At 46.4% G+C, this 16,232-nt stretch overlaps 1 protein-coding gene across 1 annotated transcript in view; it reads right to left on the bottom strand.

Moving 5' to 3' along the window:
- Nucleotides 1-3,858, bottom strand: part of MAMDC4 (MAM domain containing 4) — a 26,627-nt gene extending 22,769 nt beyond the window's left edge. The window contains exons 1-2 of the mRNA XM_015416782.1: nucleotides 3,828-3,858; nucleotides 2,253-2,369 (exon numbers count right to left, since the gene is read on the bottom strand). Of these exons, the coding sequence (XP_015272268.1) occupies nucleotides 2,253-2,369; nucleotides 3,828-3,858 (148 nt within the window). The remainder of the gene's footprint in view (nucleotides 1-2,252; nucleotides 2,370-3,827) is intronic.
- Between the last annotated feature and the right edge of the window lie 12,374 nt (nucleotides 3,859-16,232).

Genomic DNA, 16,232 nt, shown 5'->3' with positions numbered 1-16,232 from the left:
CTCTCTTAGGCAACTTCAAAAACATTTTTTCCCATAAAGCCCACATAATTTAAAGACAACAAAAGCAGCATCAAATATCATTTTAAAAACAGAGCTTCCTTTAAAAGGTCTGAATAGCAGCATCAGAACAGATCCTGATACTTCCAAATCAGTATTGAAACAGGAGAATCTCAGGTTCGATTGAGAAGGCCTTGATCTTCCTCCGCCATGGGACAACACTCCCACTGGGCCTTGTTTAAACTGGGCTGCCACCCATGCAAAGTGGCTACGTGCCACCCAGAGCTGTTTTCCATGGGCAAAAACCTAGTTTAAACAAGGAGCTGTGTGGGCGGCCAATGGGGGAGTGATTTTGCCTCAGCCAGTCCCATGTATAAATCATGCCTACATCTGAAGGTGAAGAGATAAAGAGCCTGAAGGAAGTACATCCCATTGTTCAAGTACAATCATCGAGATGGCTCCATCCCTTGTGCCTATTTCCTTCGTCTCTATCACCACAGGCATTTGGAGCAGGGCCCCAGAAGAACATCAGAGATCACAAGCGGGCCACAGGGGTGAAGGTGGTCCTTCGGGCACCTTGGTCCTTGCTCATTTAGCCAGACTTCAACAATCAATTAAGCTGTGAACTGAGGGCTCAAATGAAGCAATTGCAGGGTTTCCCTTAAGAAATCAGGTTATCTATTCAATTCTTCTTATGGTTGAGGTTTGCTTCAAAGTGAGTGGGCGACGTTTGCTAAAATCTCAAAAGCCAAAAGTGGACTAAATAAGACTGTAGCAGTTAGAATGGACAGGCGCCTTCTGTATCTCACAAGGAATGGAAAGACAGTCAATAATTAAAGAAGCAACATTTTTTAAAATGGTCTGGGTCAATGTTCCCCTCTAAGCTGTGAAGTCTTGTGAGCAAAAATTCCATTTTGTGAGCTACTGGCATTAAAGTTGTGAGTGAGTGATTTGGTTACTGCATAAACTAGTTTGCTCTGGAGCCATCCCTCCTGAGCTGAGACAAAAATGTGTGAGCTAAAAAACTTTGAGCTAGCTCACCTTAACTCAGTTTAGAGGGAACAGTGGTCTGGGTACTTATGGACTCCTGACCGGTCTACCCCACATTTGTTTTCCTGCAGCAATAACAGAAACAACTTAGCCAGGTCTGCTAATTCAGACAATTAACTGCAATGAAACCAGAGGGGGAAAGTTGTGGTTTATGGGACCAGTTACCTATAAGTCATGAGCTGACCATGTAAGATGCCAAGAGTCTCAAAAAAGGGATGAACTATGGTCTGTACCACTGTAGCAATCTGCAGGAAGAAGGAGCAGCTCGCCTCCCTTGTGTTTTTCAGTTCCTCTAGCCCAGGCTAGCCCAATCTTGTCAGCTCCTGGAAGCTAAGCAGGGTCAGCCCTAGCTAGTATTTGGATGGGAGTCCTCCAAGAATACCAGGGTCATGACACAGCGGCAGGCAATGGCAAACCACCTCTGAACCTCTCTTGCCTTGAAAACCCTCATGGGGTCGCCATAAGTCAGCTGTGATCTGACAGCACTTTCCACCACCACACTGGCCTGATGGTAGTATGGCACCTACCAGTCCTGCAGAGGTCATGTGACATAAAGGACCAATAGGATTACATGGTATCTTATAAACCTGCTGACTCTGGCCTCGCCCTTCAGTCCGAGCAACTCTAGGATCACGCATCTCCACTCACCAGCTCCCCTTTAGATTACCAACCATGTATTAGGGTTGCCAGTTCTGGGCTGGGAAATACCTGGAGATTTTAGGGGCAGAGCCTGAGATGGTGGGGTTTGGGGAGGGGAGAGACTTCAGTGGGGCATAATGCTATAAAGTCCACCTTTCAGAGTGGCCGTTTGCTCCAGGTGAACTGGTCTCTGTTGCCTGATGATTAGTTGTAATCCCAGGAGATCTCCAGCCACCCCCTGGAGGTTGGCAAGCCTAACCATGATGCCCAGTCCAGGGCTGAATCCAAGTTTGTTGAGCCTTAACCACGATACCTTCCAGTGCCACCCCCGCCCCAACTAAGCTACCATCCTGCACTTTAATTGTGCAGGTATACTGCTGCCATCCCCCAGATATGGGAAATTGCACACCAGAGGCCTTTGTCTATGGGCCTGGGCAGATGCCCACTCATGTCATCTCCCAGTACCCTGACACCACCCCATCCTGACTTCAAACAGTAGTGGGCTAAGGCAGTTAAATCTCCCAGCAGGGCTTATTTCCTAGCACTTCCCAGTGAGCAGCACTCACCACAGTCTTGTTCATCTAGGCCATCTCTACAGTCTTCAGTAGCATCACACAACCGGTCCAAACCCACGCATCCACCTTGCTGGCAGTCAACTTCATACAGGTCACAAGTCCGGGGATCTAAGGAGCAGCAAAGAGGTGGCTGATCAGCAGTGGTCTACTGAAGCAGTGTTTTTGTGGCCCGTATCCACAAAGAGAAGACCAAGTGGTTGCTGCTATTAATTCATCCCATACAACTGGGGCCCCTTGTATGTGACTCTTTCTCAAAGCAGTCCATCTCCTAGGATCTCTGGGGTCTTTGACCTGCATGAATCCACTTATCTCTGAATTAAACCAAGGCTGAAAAGAGTTAGGATAGCCCCCATACAATTACGGGCACCTGACTCACCCCTATTTCCTGTCTGAATTAGTGATTTCCAGAGTAAGAGTGGCCAGTTTATAATTTCTGAAGCCCATCTTTTCAAATCAGTTTACATCAGCGACATCTCACACTTTGGCTCTATAGCATCCACTTTCTGAAAGATACTGTTCCACACTTCCCCCCCCCACACACACACACACAAAATGTCTAGTGGAGAAGGAGAAGAGTTGGTTTTTATACCCCGCTCTCCACTCCCCGAAGGAGTTTCAGAGCGGCTTACGGTCGCCTTCCCTTCCTCTCCCCACAACAGACACCCTGTGAAGGTGGGGCTGAGAGAGCTCTGAGAGAACTGTGACTGACTGAAGGTCCCCCAGCTGGCTGCATGTGGAGGAGTGGGAAACCAAACCTGGTTCTCCAGATTAGAGTCGCTGCTCTTAACCACTGCACTACACTGGCTCTCCAGCAACTTCATATGTAACAGCATCTGCTTAGGAAACCATAGCAGAAGCACCAAGCAATGGGGCAGAGAAAGGGTTATCTCTTTCTCAAAGAGGGATCAAGGATGAAGGAAAACCACCTTAAGGTGGCCCTTTAGCCACCCCAAGTTTCTCTCCAAATCCATTTCCAGGCAAGAACTACACTGTGAAGTTGCCATGAAAAATGGCTGGTTCCCTCCCTGCCCCAGTTTGGTGTAGTGGTTAAGTGCGCGGACTCTAATCTGGGAGAACCGGGTTTGATTCCCCACTCCTCCACTTGCACCTGCTGGATGACCTTGGGCAAGCCGTAGTTCTGATAAAGTGTGCGGACTCTAATCTGGGAGAACCGGGTTTGATTCCCCACTCCTCCACTTGCACCTGCTGGATGACCTTGGGCAAGCCATAGTTCTGATAAGAGCTGTTCTTGAAAGAACAGTTCTCAAAAAGAGCTCTCTCAGCCCCACCTACCTCACAGGGTGTCTGTTGTGGGGAGGGGAAGGGAAAGGAGTTGGTAAGCCGCTCTGGGACTCTGAGTGAAGGCCAGGGTATTTCCCGCATTTTCACATACACAGAGATAACCCTCCAGAAGCAGCCAAACATGGTGGACAAGAGCAGGGAAACAACCCACACTTTGCTATCAAGTAATCCTCAGTGTTATGAAGTGTTTGGGGGGAATTCAGCACATGGCTGTTATGCTCAAATGCCCCAAGAGGTTTTGCCCAGAAACTCAGGCAAATGTACTCTGGCCTTTCTTTTTTCCCACCAAACCCATTCACGGAAAAAAAGTGGAGGAAGCTCTGCCTTACGTGGGGGGCCTCAATTTCTGAACTCCACATCATCCAGCGCCACCACCACTGTCTCAGAGAAGGCTTGAGTTGAAGAGAAGATGATCTGCAAAGACACAGGAAACTCAGGATGCATCTCTCGTAGCGTGCTTCTGTGTTGCTCATCCATATCATGATGTGCTCCCACAGCCACAATAACCAAATTTCATGTGCATGTAGAAGATCCCCGTTTCAATCCCTGGCATGTCCAATTAAAGAATATCAAGTCTTGGGAAAGATTTTTCGTGCCCAGGACCCTAGAGGGATGACAGCACGGAGCCAGATGGATCCATGCTCCAACTCCGTACAAGGGATTTTTGTACATTCTCTCGCAGGCAACAGATTCCTGAGGTACACTACAGCACCACTCCAAGAGCCACTCCAAGCTGCCCTACTGGAAGGCAGTATAGACTGGCCCACCAATTGCCAGGTACCTGAAACATCCCGTGAACCCGGCCAGTATACGCAACCAGTTCCCGCCAGGAGTAGGCGCTGCTCAGGGGGCTTTGCCATAGCGTCACGATGTCATTTGCATGAATCAGCTCCACTGTCAAACTGGGCTGGTGAGTCTCATTGAGTCCTGCAGGAACGAGGCAGTCAGAAGAGTCATTTGGACAGTTTTCAGCTCATCAGCTGGCACCAATGCCACCTGGGGACGGCTGTTGCACCTCTAAAGAAAGTTAGCATTATCATCTCCATATTGCAGGTAGAAGCAAAGAGATTGTAACTCGGTGGGTATAAAATTCAAACCGGGGACTTCCTGATTCATTAGCTGGTATACTTGTTTTCTGCCTGCTGTGGAGCAGTTACCAGAACCAGAGCCTGCCTAAATCATGAAAAGAGACCATCCATTACAGGTCATGATTGGGGCACTGCAAGTAGACTGTTGGCTCTGTCCGGTGGGAGAAAGTGCTCCGATGGCTGGCTCCCTTGAACATTACCTGCTGTGCCCACATACCTGGTCTCCACAGGTGATCTGCCCAAAAATAGCCCTGATTGTATGTAACAGCATCTGCTTAGGAAGCCATAACAGAAGCACCAAGCAGTGGGGCAGAGAAAGGGATACATCTCGTGCCCACATACCTGGTCTCCACAGGTGATACCAAGCTCGGATCTCACACGTTGCAGCTGCTTCTTGCATTTGTGGGGATGCAAGCCTGGCTGTGAGAGAAGGCTTCCCTCTCTGCTTCGAGGTGGTCATGTACCAACCTATGGAAATGTCAAGAGCTGTGGTCAGAGGACAGATGTTAGACACTGATCTTCCTTTCAACATCTGCAGTCCGGGATACCAGTCAGCCAAAGTTTACTCACATCACTAGGAAAAATGGGCCCCAGCAGACAGCTAACTTTGCTCTCCTAAAAGAGAATTAATTTCCAACTCCGTACAAGGGATTTTTGTACATTCTCTCGCAGGCAACAGATTCCTGAGGTACACTACAGCACCACTCCAAGAGCCACTCCAAGCTGCCCTACTGGAAGGCAGTATAGACTGGCCCACCAATTGCCAGGTACCTGAAACATCCCGTGAACCCGGCCAGTGTACGCAACCAGTTCCCGCCAGGAGTAGGCGCTGCTCAGGGGGCTTTGCCATAGCGTCACGATGTCATTTGCATGAATCAGCTCCACTGTCAAACTGGGCTGGTGAGTCTCATTGAGTCCTGCAGGGACAAGGCAGTCAGAAGAGTCCTTTGGACAGTTTTCAGCTCATCAGCTGGCACCAATGCCACCTGGGGACGGCTGTTGCACCTCTAAAGAAAGTTAGCATTATCATCTCCATATTGCAGGTAGAAGCAAAGAGATTGTAACTCGGTGGGTATAAAATTCAAACCGGGGACTTCCTGATTCATTAGCTGGTATACTTGTTTTCTGCCTGCTGTGGAGCAGTTACCAGAACCAGAGCCTGCCTAAATCATGAAAAGAGACCATCCATTACAGGTCATGATTGGGGCACTGCAAGTAGACTGTTGGCTCTGTCCGGTGGGAGAAAGTGCTCCGATGGCTGGCTCCCTTGAACATTACCTGCTGTGCCCACATACCTGGTCTCCACAGGTGATACCAAGCTCGGATCTCACACGTTGCAGCTGCTTCTTGCATTTGTGGGGATGCAAGCCTGGCTGTGAGAGAAGGCTTCCCTCTCTGCTTCGAGGTGGTCATGTACCAACCTATGGAAATGTCAAAAGCTGTGGTCAGAGAGGTCAGAGGACAGATGTTAGACACTGATCTTCCTTTCAACATCTGCAGTCCGGGATACCAGTCAGCCAAAGTTTACTCACATCACTAGGAAAAATGGGCCCCAGCAGACAGCTAACTTTGCTCTCCTAAAAGAGAATTAATTTTACCACCCATCCCCATCCTATTGTACACAGTGACAGAATGTGTGTGTTTCTTGGTGGCGGAGCACAGGTTTTGTATGCAGAAGATCCCAGCTTCAGTCCTTGGCATCGCCAGTTAAAGGACCTCAGAGAAAAGGTGTTGGGGCAAGAATGCCTCTCTCTACTTGAAACCCTGAAGAGCTCCTGCCAATCAAAATAGCCAGTCCTGAGCTAGATGGGCCAATCATCTGACCCAGATTGCCCTTTAGTCTAGAACTACCATCATTCATTCACACAGTTTTAATAGAGAGCCCAAAGTTGTTGCCACCTTGCTTCATTCAGTTGTTTTCCCCATTGCCCTCCAGTCTTTTTCATGTCTGATTTCTTCTAACATAAACCAGAAATTGCTGCTCCAGATTGTCTGGTGTGGACAGTCAAAGTAGTATTACGTATTCCCAGGCCTACAGGCCTGTTAAATTTTTCTTCTTTCTCCCCTCCACAACTATCCTCTCCTATAGCTGATCACCATCCCTGAATCAACTGTTAATTATCCTACATTTATAGAGTTAAAGGGAAATTAGATACTGCTTTTAACTCAGCAAGTGCAGCCACTGTCAGTTTTCCATTTTATTTTTCATCATTATAATGCTCTTACAAAATTCAGATTTAAAAAAAAAATAATGAGTAATGGCAGTACTTAATTTCCCATTTGCCCCATAACAACTCATTAAAAAATTGATTCACAAATGGCATGGACAGGTCTACAGACAACAGGGGAAAATCAGCCTATGAAAGAAAGGAACAAAAGGAAGCAGCTGATTAACCTGTAAAATAAAGAAACAAAAAGAAAAATGCTGAGAGAAAGGGTGCCTTTGCTAAACAGACCCGTGGATTTATAAATATATATCCAGTCATTCAGCTGTGATACTTTTAAAATTTTAAGCCCAGTCATACCATTTATGCAGACCAAAACAATTCCTTAGAAAGATTTTACTGTGCTTCTACTGGACATGGAATTATGCAGATTACTGCATCTTTACCAACCCACCCACTCACAGAAAGTCTTGTTCATCCTCCTTTTGGATTCCAAAATTCCATCACACATTGGCCACTAGGGGTTAGAGATTTGATTTTTAAAAAAGAAAAGAAAAGAAAGCTGATACTATTGCAACACTGACTTTTGTATGCTTATTGGGTGATCGCATAAGCAAGTCATATCCTTAGTGAATGCCTCCAAGAACAAGTTACCCTTATCGGTGCCCAAAGTATGATCAAAAGGAAGCTCCATCTCCTGGGTTGAGAGGCTGGCCTGGTGTGGGATCCATTGGTAAGCTGAGGTGCTCACATCTTTCCAACCGCAGGTGCTGCCTTCAAAGTCACAAGTGAAAGGGGTTTCCAGAATGGGTGAAAACTTGTGATAACCTGGGGGGAAATGAAGAGGAAGAACAATCAACAAATTAAGCCCTGGTGTCTTAGCCTCCAGTCGTCCCTTCTACTTTCTTCGTCCTCAGGCATCACAGGGTTACACAAGCAATCCCCTTCCAAGTTGATCGTCAGAATCCATTTCAGAGACAACCTTCAACCAAAATTGTCTCTCAGCTCTGCACTGTTGACTCCTATTTTTGATGGTACAGGTACAGAAGACACAAAAACTCTGTCCACAAGCTTCAATGAACACATGAACAATCTGTGTTAAGTGTACACTTGATTTTTCTTTATAGGCATGTGAGTAATTCTTATGTTCTGTTCTTATGTAATTCTTATGAGACAGCTGAATCTATTACTTAAACCCTGTATTTATCAATGTACCAGTCCCCAGGTTTTCTTTGTGAAACTCTTTCTTACAGACAGATGTATTCCAGTACATGCAGGATATACGTGTTTTCACTGTAACGTGAACAAGACTAGAATGGCCATGTACAGGACAACAGCATGGCTAACAGAGCAAAGGGAAGATTTGAAACACAGCCATGTAGCCACAGTTTAATTCACCACTAGAACAAAGTTTGAGTCCGGTGACACCTCAGGACAAACCCGGGAAATGAGCTCACAATGCAGAATGCATAACCTGAGACACCAAGCAATTTTGGAGAGGGATAAATGTAGTGTTGTTTGTTGTTCAGTCACACAGTCGAGTCCGACTCTTCGCGACCCCATGGACCAGCTCCCGCCAGGCCCTCTAAAATAACCAGGGATAAATGCAAGGTATTGTGTCCTGAGTTGAAATCTGATAAAACCAGGGATGAGATCCAAGTGCGGAAAGGGCCAAAGTTTTGTTCAAGGTTTCCTGACCTGGATAGCCCAGGCAAACCTGATCTCATTAGATCTCGGAAGCTAAGCAGGGCTGACCCTGGCAAGTCTTTGGATAGGTGACCTCCTTGGAATATCAGGGTCGGGAGGCAGAGGCAGGCTATCAAGCCACTTCTCAGAGCGTCCTGCACGCCCCAGCAGGAGTCAACAGAGGTTCCCATGACTTCCAGGCATAGGCACACACAAAAATGCAAAAAAAAAAGTTTTATTCAAGGTATGAGCTTTTGTGTGCATGCACACTTCTTCAGATATTCACATGTGTACACATGAAAGCTTATACCTTGAATAAAATTTTGTTGGTCTTAGAGGTGCCACTGGACTCAAACTTTGTTTTACCTCTTCAGACCAACATAGCTACCCCACCTGAATCTATCTTAATTTACCACTGGTATGGTTAGTGTTGCAGGCGAGCACTATAGATCCTTTTCAAAGGATAAAGGCAGGTTCATGGAGGAGGGAAGTTTCTATCAATGGCCACCGACTTTGAGAATTAAATGGATGCAGGAGACTAGACTAAATAGACTTTTCATGTTAAATTCTCCTCCTCAGACACCTAAAAGTTGAAAGGAAGGAAGGAAGGAAGCAACTTTACCACACTGGTTTTCGTCTGAACAATCCCAGCAGTCACAGACAAAGTCACATACTTGTGTGCTGGCACACTGGTTGACAGAGGCCGCCTGGATGAGATGCTGAGGGCCAGCTAGGGAGCAAAACAGGAAAAGCAGAAGGATGCATTATTAGAACTCTGTTGTGGGGAGGATGGCAGGGGGCTGGGATCTCCGCAGCCATAAATTGTCATGTGGAAATTCTTACTCAAGAGTTCAAAATTGTCATGTCTACCCACAGAAACCTGTTCAAGAACCATAATAGATCAATTTTTGGATCAGGAAATGAATTTAATATTTCTACTGTGATGTCAATGTTCAAAGCACTTCAGATACCTTGTCCTCACCACAGTCCTGTAAGGTACGCCACCACCTATGTATTGCAGATGGGGGAACTGAAGAAGACAGGGGCTTCCCTTAGGCCATTTAGTAAGTTTGCGGCAGAGACAAGATTTGAACAAGGAATGTCCCTGCTCACAGTTCATGTATTTTGTTCAGGAACATGAAAAGATATAATGGTTAGTTTCTGAGTCACACTGCTATCCAGTGGAAGTGGTTTACAAACTGGGGAGGAGGGGGCCTTTGTGATTTTAATCATCTATCCATCCTTCACACCACCTCATGAGCCTTGTGCTAGCACAAAGGACAAGATATACTATTTTTAAGACTAAGAGATAGTAACTAAAGCAAACAGCTAAATGTTGATAACAAGATCTCATGTCTTCCCTCCCCGCCCCTTCAAAAATAAGTAGTTTTAGGAATTCAAAGAAATTTTTTTCCTTGCATACAAAATAAAAATCACAGAGTCGCAAAACAAATGGCAGCCTGAAATCATTCAAGGATGGGCAGCAGTGTTAACAGAAAAATTCAAATTTTACTTTAAGAGAACATAAGAGACGCCAATGTTGGATCAGGCCAAAGGCCCATCCAGTCCAACACTCTGTGTCACACAGTGGCCAGAAATACCAGTGCCATCAGGAGGTCCAGCAGTGGGGCCAGGACATTAGAAGCCCTCCCACTGTTGACCCCCCCCCCCAAGCACCAAGAAGACAGAGCATCACTTGCCCCAGAGCCCCTAGCTATACCTTGTGGCTAATAGCCACTGATGGACCTCTGCTCCATATGCTTATGTAATTCCCTTTTGAAGGGAATTACTTTGCTCCATTTTAGAATACAAATTAAAGGACTGAAAAACCATCCTGCAATTCTTTATCTCATCTGGCAAAAACCATCCCACAGTTCTTGATCTCAACCGGCAATCTCCTGTATTTCCTAAAACAACCAGCCTGACTGTAGGTTTACTCAAAAGTAAATCTCTATTTACAGAGGGACTTGGCTGTATTAAGTCTGTAGTAACAAAAAGAAGTGATCATTTGGGGGCACCTCAAAGATTAACAGATTCATTGTGGCATCAGCTTTGGTGGACCAGAACCCACTCTGTCACATGTATGAAGTATTATCCTCAGGTTACAGATATATGGGTACATATGGGCAATCTCTCCACCAACCGAAAATAGTTCTTCACGCCTCTCAAGAATTTGGGCTTTGAAGCACAAAAGCTAATGCCACAATCTAATCAGTTGGTCTTTAAGGTGCCCTCAAGACTTTGTTCCAAGAGATTTAGGCCTGAATGACACATGCAAGTAGGATGCCAGCCTCCAGGTGGGATCTGGGGATCTCCAGGAATTACATCTTCTCTCCAGACTCCAGAGATCAGTTTCCCTGGAGAAAATGGATGCTTTGGAGGGTGAGCTCTATGGCACTGCACACACCACCCCCACCACCCCGAGGTCTCTGTTCTCCCCAGGCTTCATCCCCAAATATCCAGGAGTTTCCCAACCTGGAACCCTACCCCCCACCAGCAGTTGGGGGGACCTGCCAATCCTACATGCAAGAGAGAGAGGTGGTATGATGCACAGCTCCAAACTGCAAGAGGAAGATCACAGAGGATCGCATCTGAAAAGGCTCCTGTTAAAAACAGGAAACCAACACGGGACGAAAAGAGAGGGGGCGGGATTGTTCACCTTGCTCTGCTAGTTTTCACTTTGCAGGGATTCAGACTTGGAAGTCTCCCACCTGCCGTCTGAAGCAGTCAGTCCCACCGCCTCATTCTCCTATATGTATGAACCCGGCTTCACTCCTAGGTAAGCTTGCAGGGAACTGCACCCTGACCCATGAACGTGGCCCTTTCTTTCTCCACACAGGAAAGGCAGAAACAAGAGCTCTAAGTCAGCTCCTAGGGCACCATGCTCTCCTTGACGAAAACGTACCTGAAAGTTTTATCAACACCGTCAGACATAGGAGCGACCAAGACCCTCGCATCCTCAGCAGCAGTGTGCAGCAGAGAGGCCAATACAGCTGGCAGGGAATTGCTCCTGGGGACACAGGGCAGGTTTCTGCTAATGACGCTCTGCCCTGGACTTCAGCCTCATTTATCACCTGTGCAGCCCCAGTTGCCTTCTTGATGCAAGCAGGGTTTTTCAGCACAATGTCAAACACCCTGGAATGCCGGTCATGGGGTGAAGCAACACAATCAGAAGAGCAGGCACCTGTGTGATCCCAGGAACGGTAGAGGCAACAGAAATGCTCTGTTGGGAAACCAGCACAAGCCAGAGTTCCAAAAGCAGACATTGCTACAGAAATGGGCCAGCTCTAGATGACTCAAGCAAGCAAGCCAAGCGATAAATGCACACTACAGCTACTACATGATATACAAAAAAGGGCCACGGTGTTCCATAGCTAGTATAGAAAAGAATGCCACCGTGTTAAGAATAAGATACCAAATATTTATAGTGGTTATCTTTTAGGAATCTTTCCAAATATTATTCTTATAAAGCTATACAATTCTTAATGGGATAGTACAATGTTGGTAAGTACAAAGGTTGCTAAAGTCTCTTTATTATTTTTGTTCTTTTCTTCCAGATTCCTGAAGACATCCTCCAGCTCCCCAGCGACCAAATGTGCTACTGGTATGGGCATGTTTTCACAAATTTCCTTAAAGTCACATACTGACACTGATTCACTCTCCACAGAATAAATTTTAATGTCATTTTGTAATGAAGCAGACAGTCACCTTTATGAGTGTCAGGAAATAACATATAAAGGCTTAGGTTCCGTGTGACAATTCCATGTGACATTTTCGCATTGTATGCTACTTTGAGGAAGTTTGTGAAAACACGCCCATACTGATAGCACATTTGATTGCTAGGAAGCTGGAGGATCTCTTCAGGAATCTGGAAGAACAAAAATAAGAAGTCACTTTAGCAACCTTTATACTTACCTTTGGACTGTTGTACTATCCCTTTAAGAATTGTATATCTTTGCAAGAATAATATTTGGAAATATTACTGAATGTTAGATAACCACTGTAAGTATTTGGTATCGTATTCTTAACATGGTGGCATTCTTTTCTATACTAGAAGAAGAAGAAGAGAAGAGATTGGATTTATACCCCACCCTTCACTTGGAGTTTCAGAGCGGCTTACAAACTCCTTTCCCTTCCCCTCCCCACAACAGACACCCTGTGAGGTGGGTGGGGCTGAGAGAACTCTGACACAAACAGCTCTTTTTCAAGGACAGCTGTGCCAGAGCTTGTGACTGATCCAAGGTCACATCAGCAGGTGCAAGTGGAGGAGTGGGGAATCAAACCCGGTTCTCCCAGATTAGAGTCCGCGCACATAACCACTATACTGCATAAACAGGATCCTTGGTATGATGGTGATAGTGGCACTGGTCAATGAATGGGATTACTTTATAGAAATTAATACAGCACTGGAACTGCCTGGCTGGATTAGACCCAAAGGTCCACCTGATCTGACATCCTGGCTCCCAGAAGGCCCAAACAAATGCCTACAGGAAGCTCACAAGCCGGGCATGACAAAAACTGCCCTAATCTGTTGTCCGTCTTCCATGTCCTGATATTGAGTGATACATGAGGGCTCCATTTAGCTGTCATGGCAAGCAGCCATTATCAGATGCATCATACACAAATACGCATTCTTCTTTTTTAAAAAAAGCTATCTAACCAGGTGTCATCATAATTTTTAATGACAAATTCTACAACTAACCGTACTGTGCAAAATTGTCCTAATCCTAAAACTAAGAGTTTCTTCATGAAAGCTGTCCCAGCTGCATTTATCCTTGAAAAGCATGACCCGGCCACAAATTTCTCCGAGTGTGATATTCCTGAAAGTCTTTCATAGCCTCAAAACCAATCTCCATGGAATCGGCCACATTTTTGCCCCACTCTTCCTCTTGGGAGTACAATTCTCCCCTTACTACACGTTTAATCCTGCCCTTTTTCCAAGGAGCTCGGGGCACCATACACAGTCCTTCCTTCCTCCTCCTCACCCTCACAACCACCCTGCAAGGTAAGTTAGGCTGACAGTGACTGACCAAGGAACTTTGTGACAGAGCGGGGATCTGAACCCAGGTCTCACGGATCCTAAATTGATATCCTAACTGCCACACTAGCTCCCTGAATACAAAGTCATTCCCCTGAGAAAGGCAGCCTGTCTTGGGTTCTCAAGGGTGAGAAACCAACAGCAGTGGTTCCTCTCTCCTCAGTCTTAAAAATTTAAATACACTGAATTTATTTACATTATTTTAAAATGGCAGCTATGCACTTCAGCACTGGCTAGGGCCAACATGTTTTTGGCATGTCAAATCGGATCAGAAAAACCTATAGGCCACACCATCGTTTTTTTACCGCTTAGCCTTCCGCTCAAAATGCTTGTGTGTTTACAACTGCAACTGGATTTAGACACATCCTATTAGAAGCCAGAGCTGAGCAGATTGCGACATCTTTAATTGACTGGCAACATAGCTAGACCCCCAGAGGCCGGTCATACACCAAGGGCTGGGTCAGCATTCAGAGCAAGTCCAAGAAATCCAGCCCCTGCTTCCCAGGAAGTGGCCTTGGACCCTCGGCTCAAGTTAGGGCCATCAAGCCATAAAACGGTGAGCTAGGTCCTGCCATTGCAAGAGGCTGCAACCGTCATGGTCAGCAGAGACTCATCCTTACTGGAAAACACGCAGCAGATAGCCTGAGGGGGGGCACCCCAACCCCCCTGGGGAATTCTTTCAGTGGAATGGAATGGAAACGTACCTTGGTTGCTGGCTACACACAAGTGCATGGCCAGAAGGGGTCAATTTGTCTGGAGAGCTTGATATGTTCCTGGATGCCATGAAGCTTAAAACAGATGCATCATCTTTCTTTCCTGCTGCCTTCTTACAAGGGCTGCTGGCTTTCCCACATGCCTTAGTTCATCCCACAAATTCATATTTGTTTAGGGGAAGAGATCACCCCCATTCCAATATGCCCCCACCTTGCCCTGGTAACCTGGCAACATGCAACTTGAGGTGGCATTTCCCCATTATTTAGGTAAAGAGAGAAGAAGAGATTGGATTTACACCACACCCTTCGCTACCCGAAGGAGTCTTATTTATTATTGTTATTTATTATTTGTATTTATACCCCACCCTCCCTGCGGGCAGGCTCAGGGCAGTTTACAGAGGTTGGTACAATGTACCTAGACAACATAAAACTTTAAAACATTTTAAAACAGCTTAAAACATTCTTACATTTAAAGTGCTCGCAGTATTAACAATTCCTTAAAGTTAGATGTCGTGCTCTAAGATATACCATCCAAGTTCTCAATTCAGCAGTCTTCCGGTCTGTTCGAGCCAGCTCAGTGCTACAGATGTTCATGTAGCATAGTTGGTGGTCATGGTGGCGGCTCCCAATTGAAAGCCTGGTGGAAGAGCTCCATCTTACAGGCCCTGCGGAACTGCAAGAGGTCCCGCAGGGCCCTGGATCTCTTCCAGGAGCTCATTCCACCCGTAAGGAGCCGCCACAGAAAAGGCCCTGGCAGCAGTGAGCCTAGCATCTTTGGGGCCCGGAATGATTAATTGATGTTGCGACCCCGACCATAGTGCTCTGGGGTATATATGGGGAAAGGCAGCTTACAATCTCTTAGGGCAGCCTACAATCTCCTTTTCCTTCCTCTCCCCACAACAGACACCCTGTGAGGTAGGTGGGGCTGAAAGCACTCTTTCGAGAACAGCTCTGAAAGAACTGTGACTGACCCAAGGTCACCCAGCAGCTGCATGTGGAAGAGTGGGGAATCAAACCCAGTTCTCCCAGATTAGAGTCCACGCTCCTAACCACTACACCAAACTGGCCCAGCAAAGATGTCTTCACAGCCCCTTCTGTTTACTGTGCCAAGCATATTCTGGGAATACTTAAATTTCCACAACTGAACATTGTTGCAAAAATCCAAGTGCCACAGGACGAGAAAAGGCATGACTATGTGCACACTCTGACCACTTGAAATGGCTCCTCTCCTTGCTGGCTTTCCATTTGACTCCCACTCCCTTTCCTTTTATCAGCCCTTTTGGTCTTGCCTTCTCACCCCATCTCCATACCTCCTGCCAAAAGCTTAGAATTAGAGAATCACAGAGCTGGAAGGGGCCATACAGGCCATCTAGTCCAGCCCCCTGCTCAGTGCAGGATCAGCCTAGAGCATACCTGACAAGTGTTTGTCCAGCCGCTGCTGAAAGACTGCTAAAACAGAGGTTCTGCCCCTGTATTTGCTCAGGTTGCCCCATTCCCTTCTCCAACCATCACCCTCAGACTTTCAGGCCTGTCTCTGCATCCATAAGGGATACAAGCTTGACTTGCCAGGAAAGCAGCGTCCAACAGTTAGCAGAGCTGAAGGTAAACAGTCTGAGCATGCAGACTTAGGCAAACAAAAAGCAACAGCAGAATGAGCAGAATCCTCATTCGGAAAAAGACACTGTTGCTACAATGATCACTAACATTCCCACACACTGGTATTAGGAGAGAGCAGTTGTTTGAGCTTACTTGCGTACTCTTGGTTCCCCTCCAATTTCAGATCTTAATAGTTCTATTCTCAACTGTTTTGGTTTAGAAGAAGAGACTGGATTTATACCTCGCCCTTTACTCGGGAGTCTCAGATCGGCTTACAATCTCCTTCCCTTCCTTTCCCCACAACAGACACCAGGTGAGGTAGGTGGGGCTAAGAGAGCTCTCAGAGAACTGTGACTAACCCAAGGTCACCCAGCAGCTGCATG

Source organism: Gekko japonicus, unplaced genomic scaffold (assembly GCF_001447785.1).
Source record: "Gekko japonicus isolate JY-2015 unplaced genomic scaffold, Gekko_japonicus_V1.1 scaffold140, whole genome shotgun sequence".
In the NCBI taxonomy this organism is placed as follows: domain Eukaryota; kingdom Metazoa; phylum Chordata; class Lepidosauria; order Squamata; family Gekkonidae; genus Gekko; species Gekko japonicus.
Note: the sequence above shows the minus strand (reverse complement) of the source record. Positions and strands in the feature narration are given on the sequence as shown.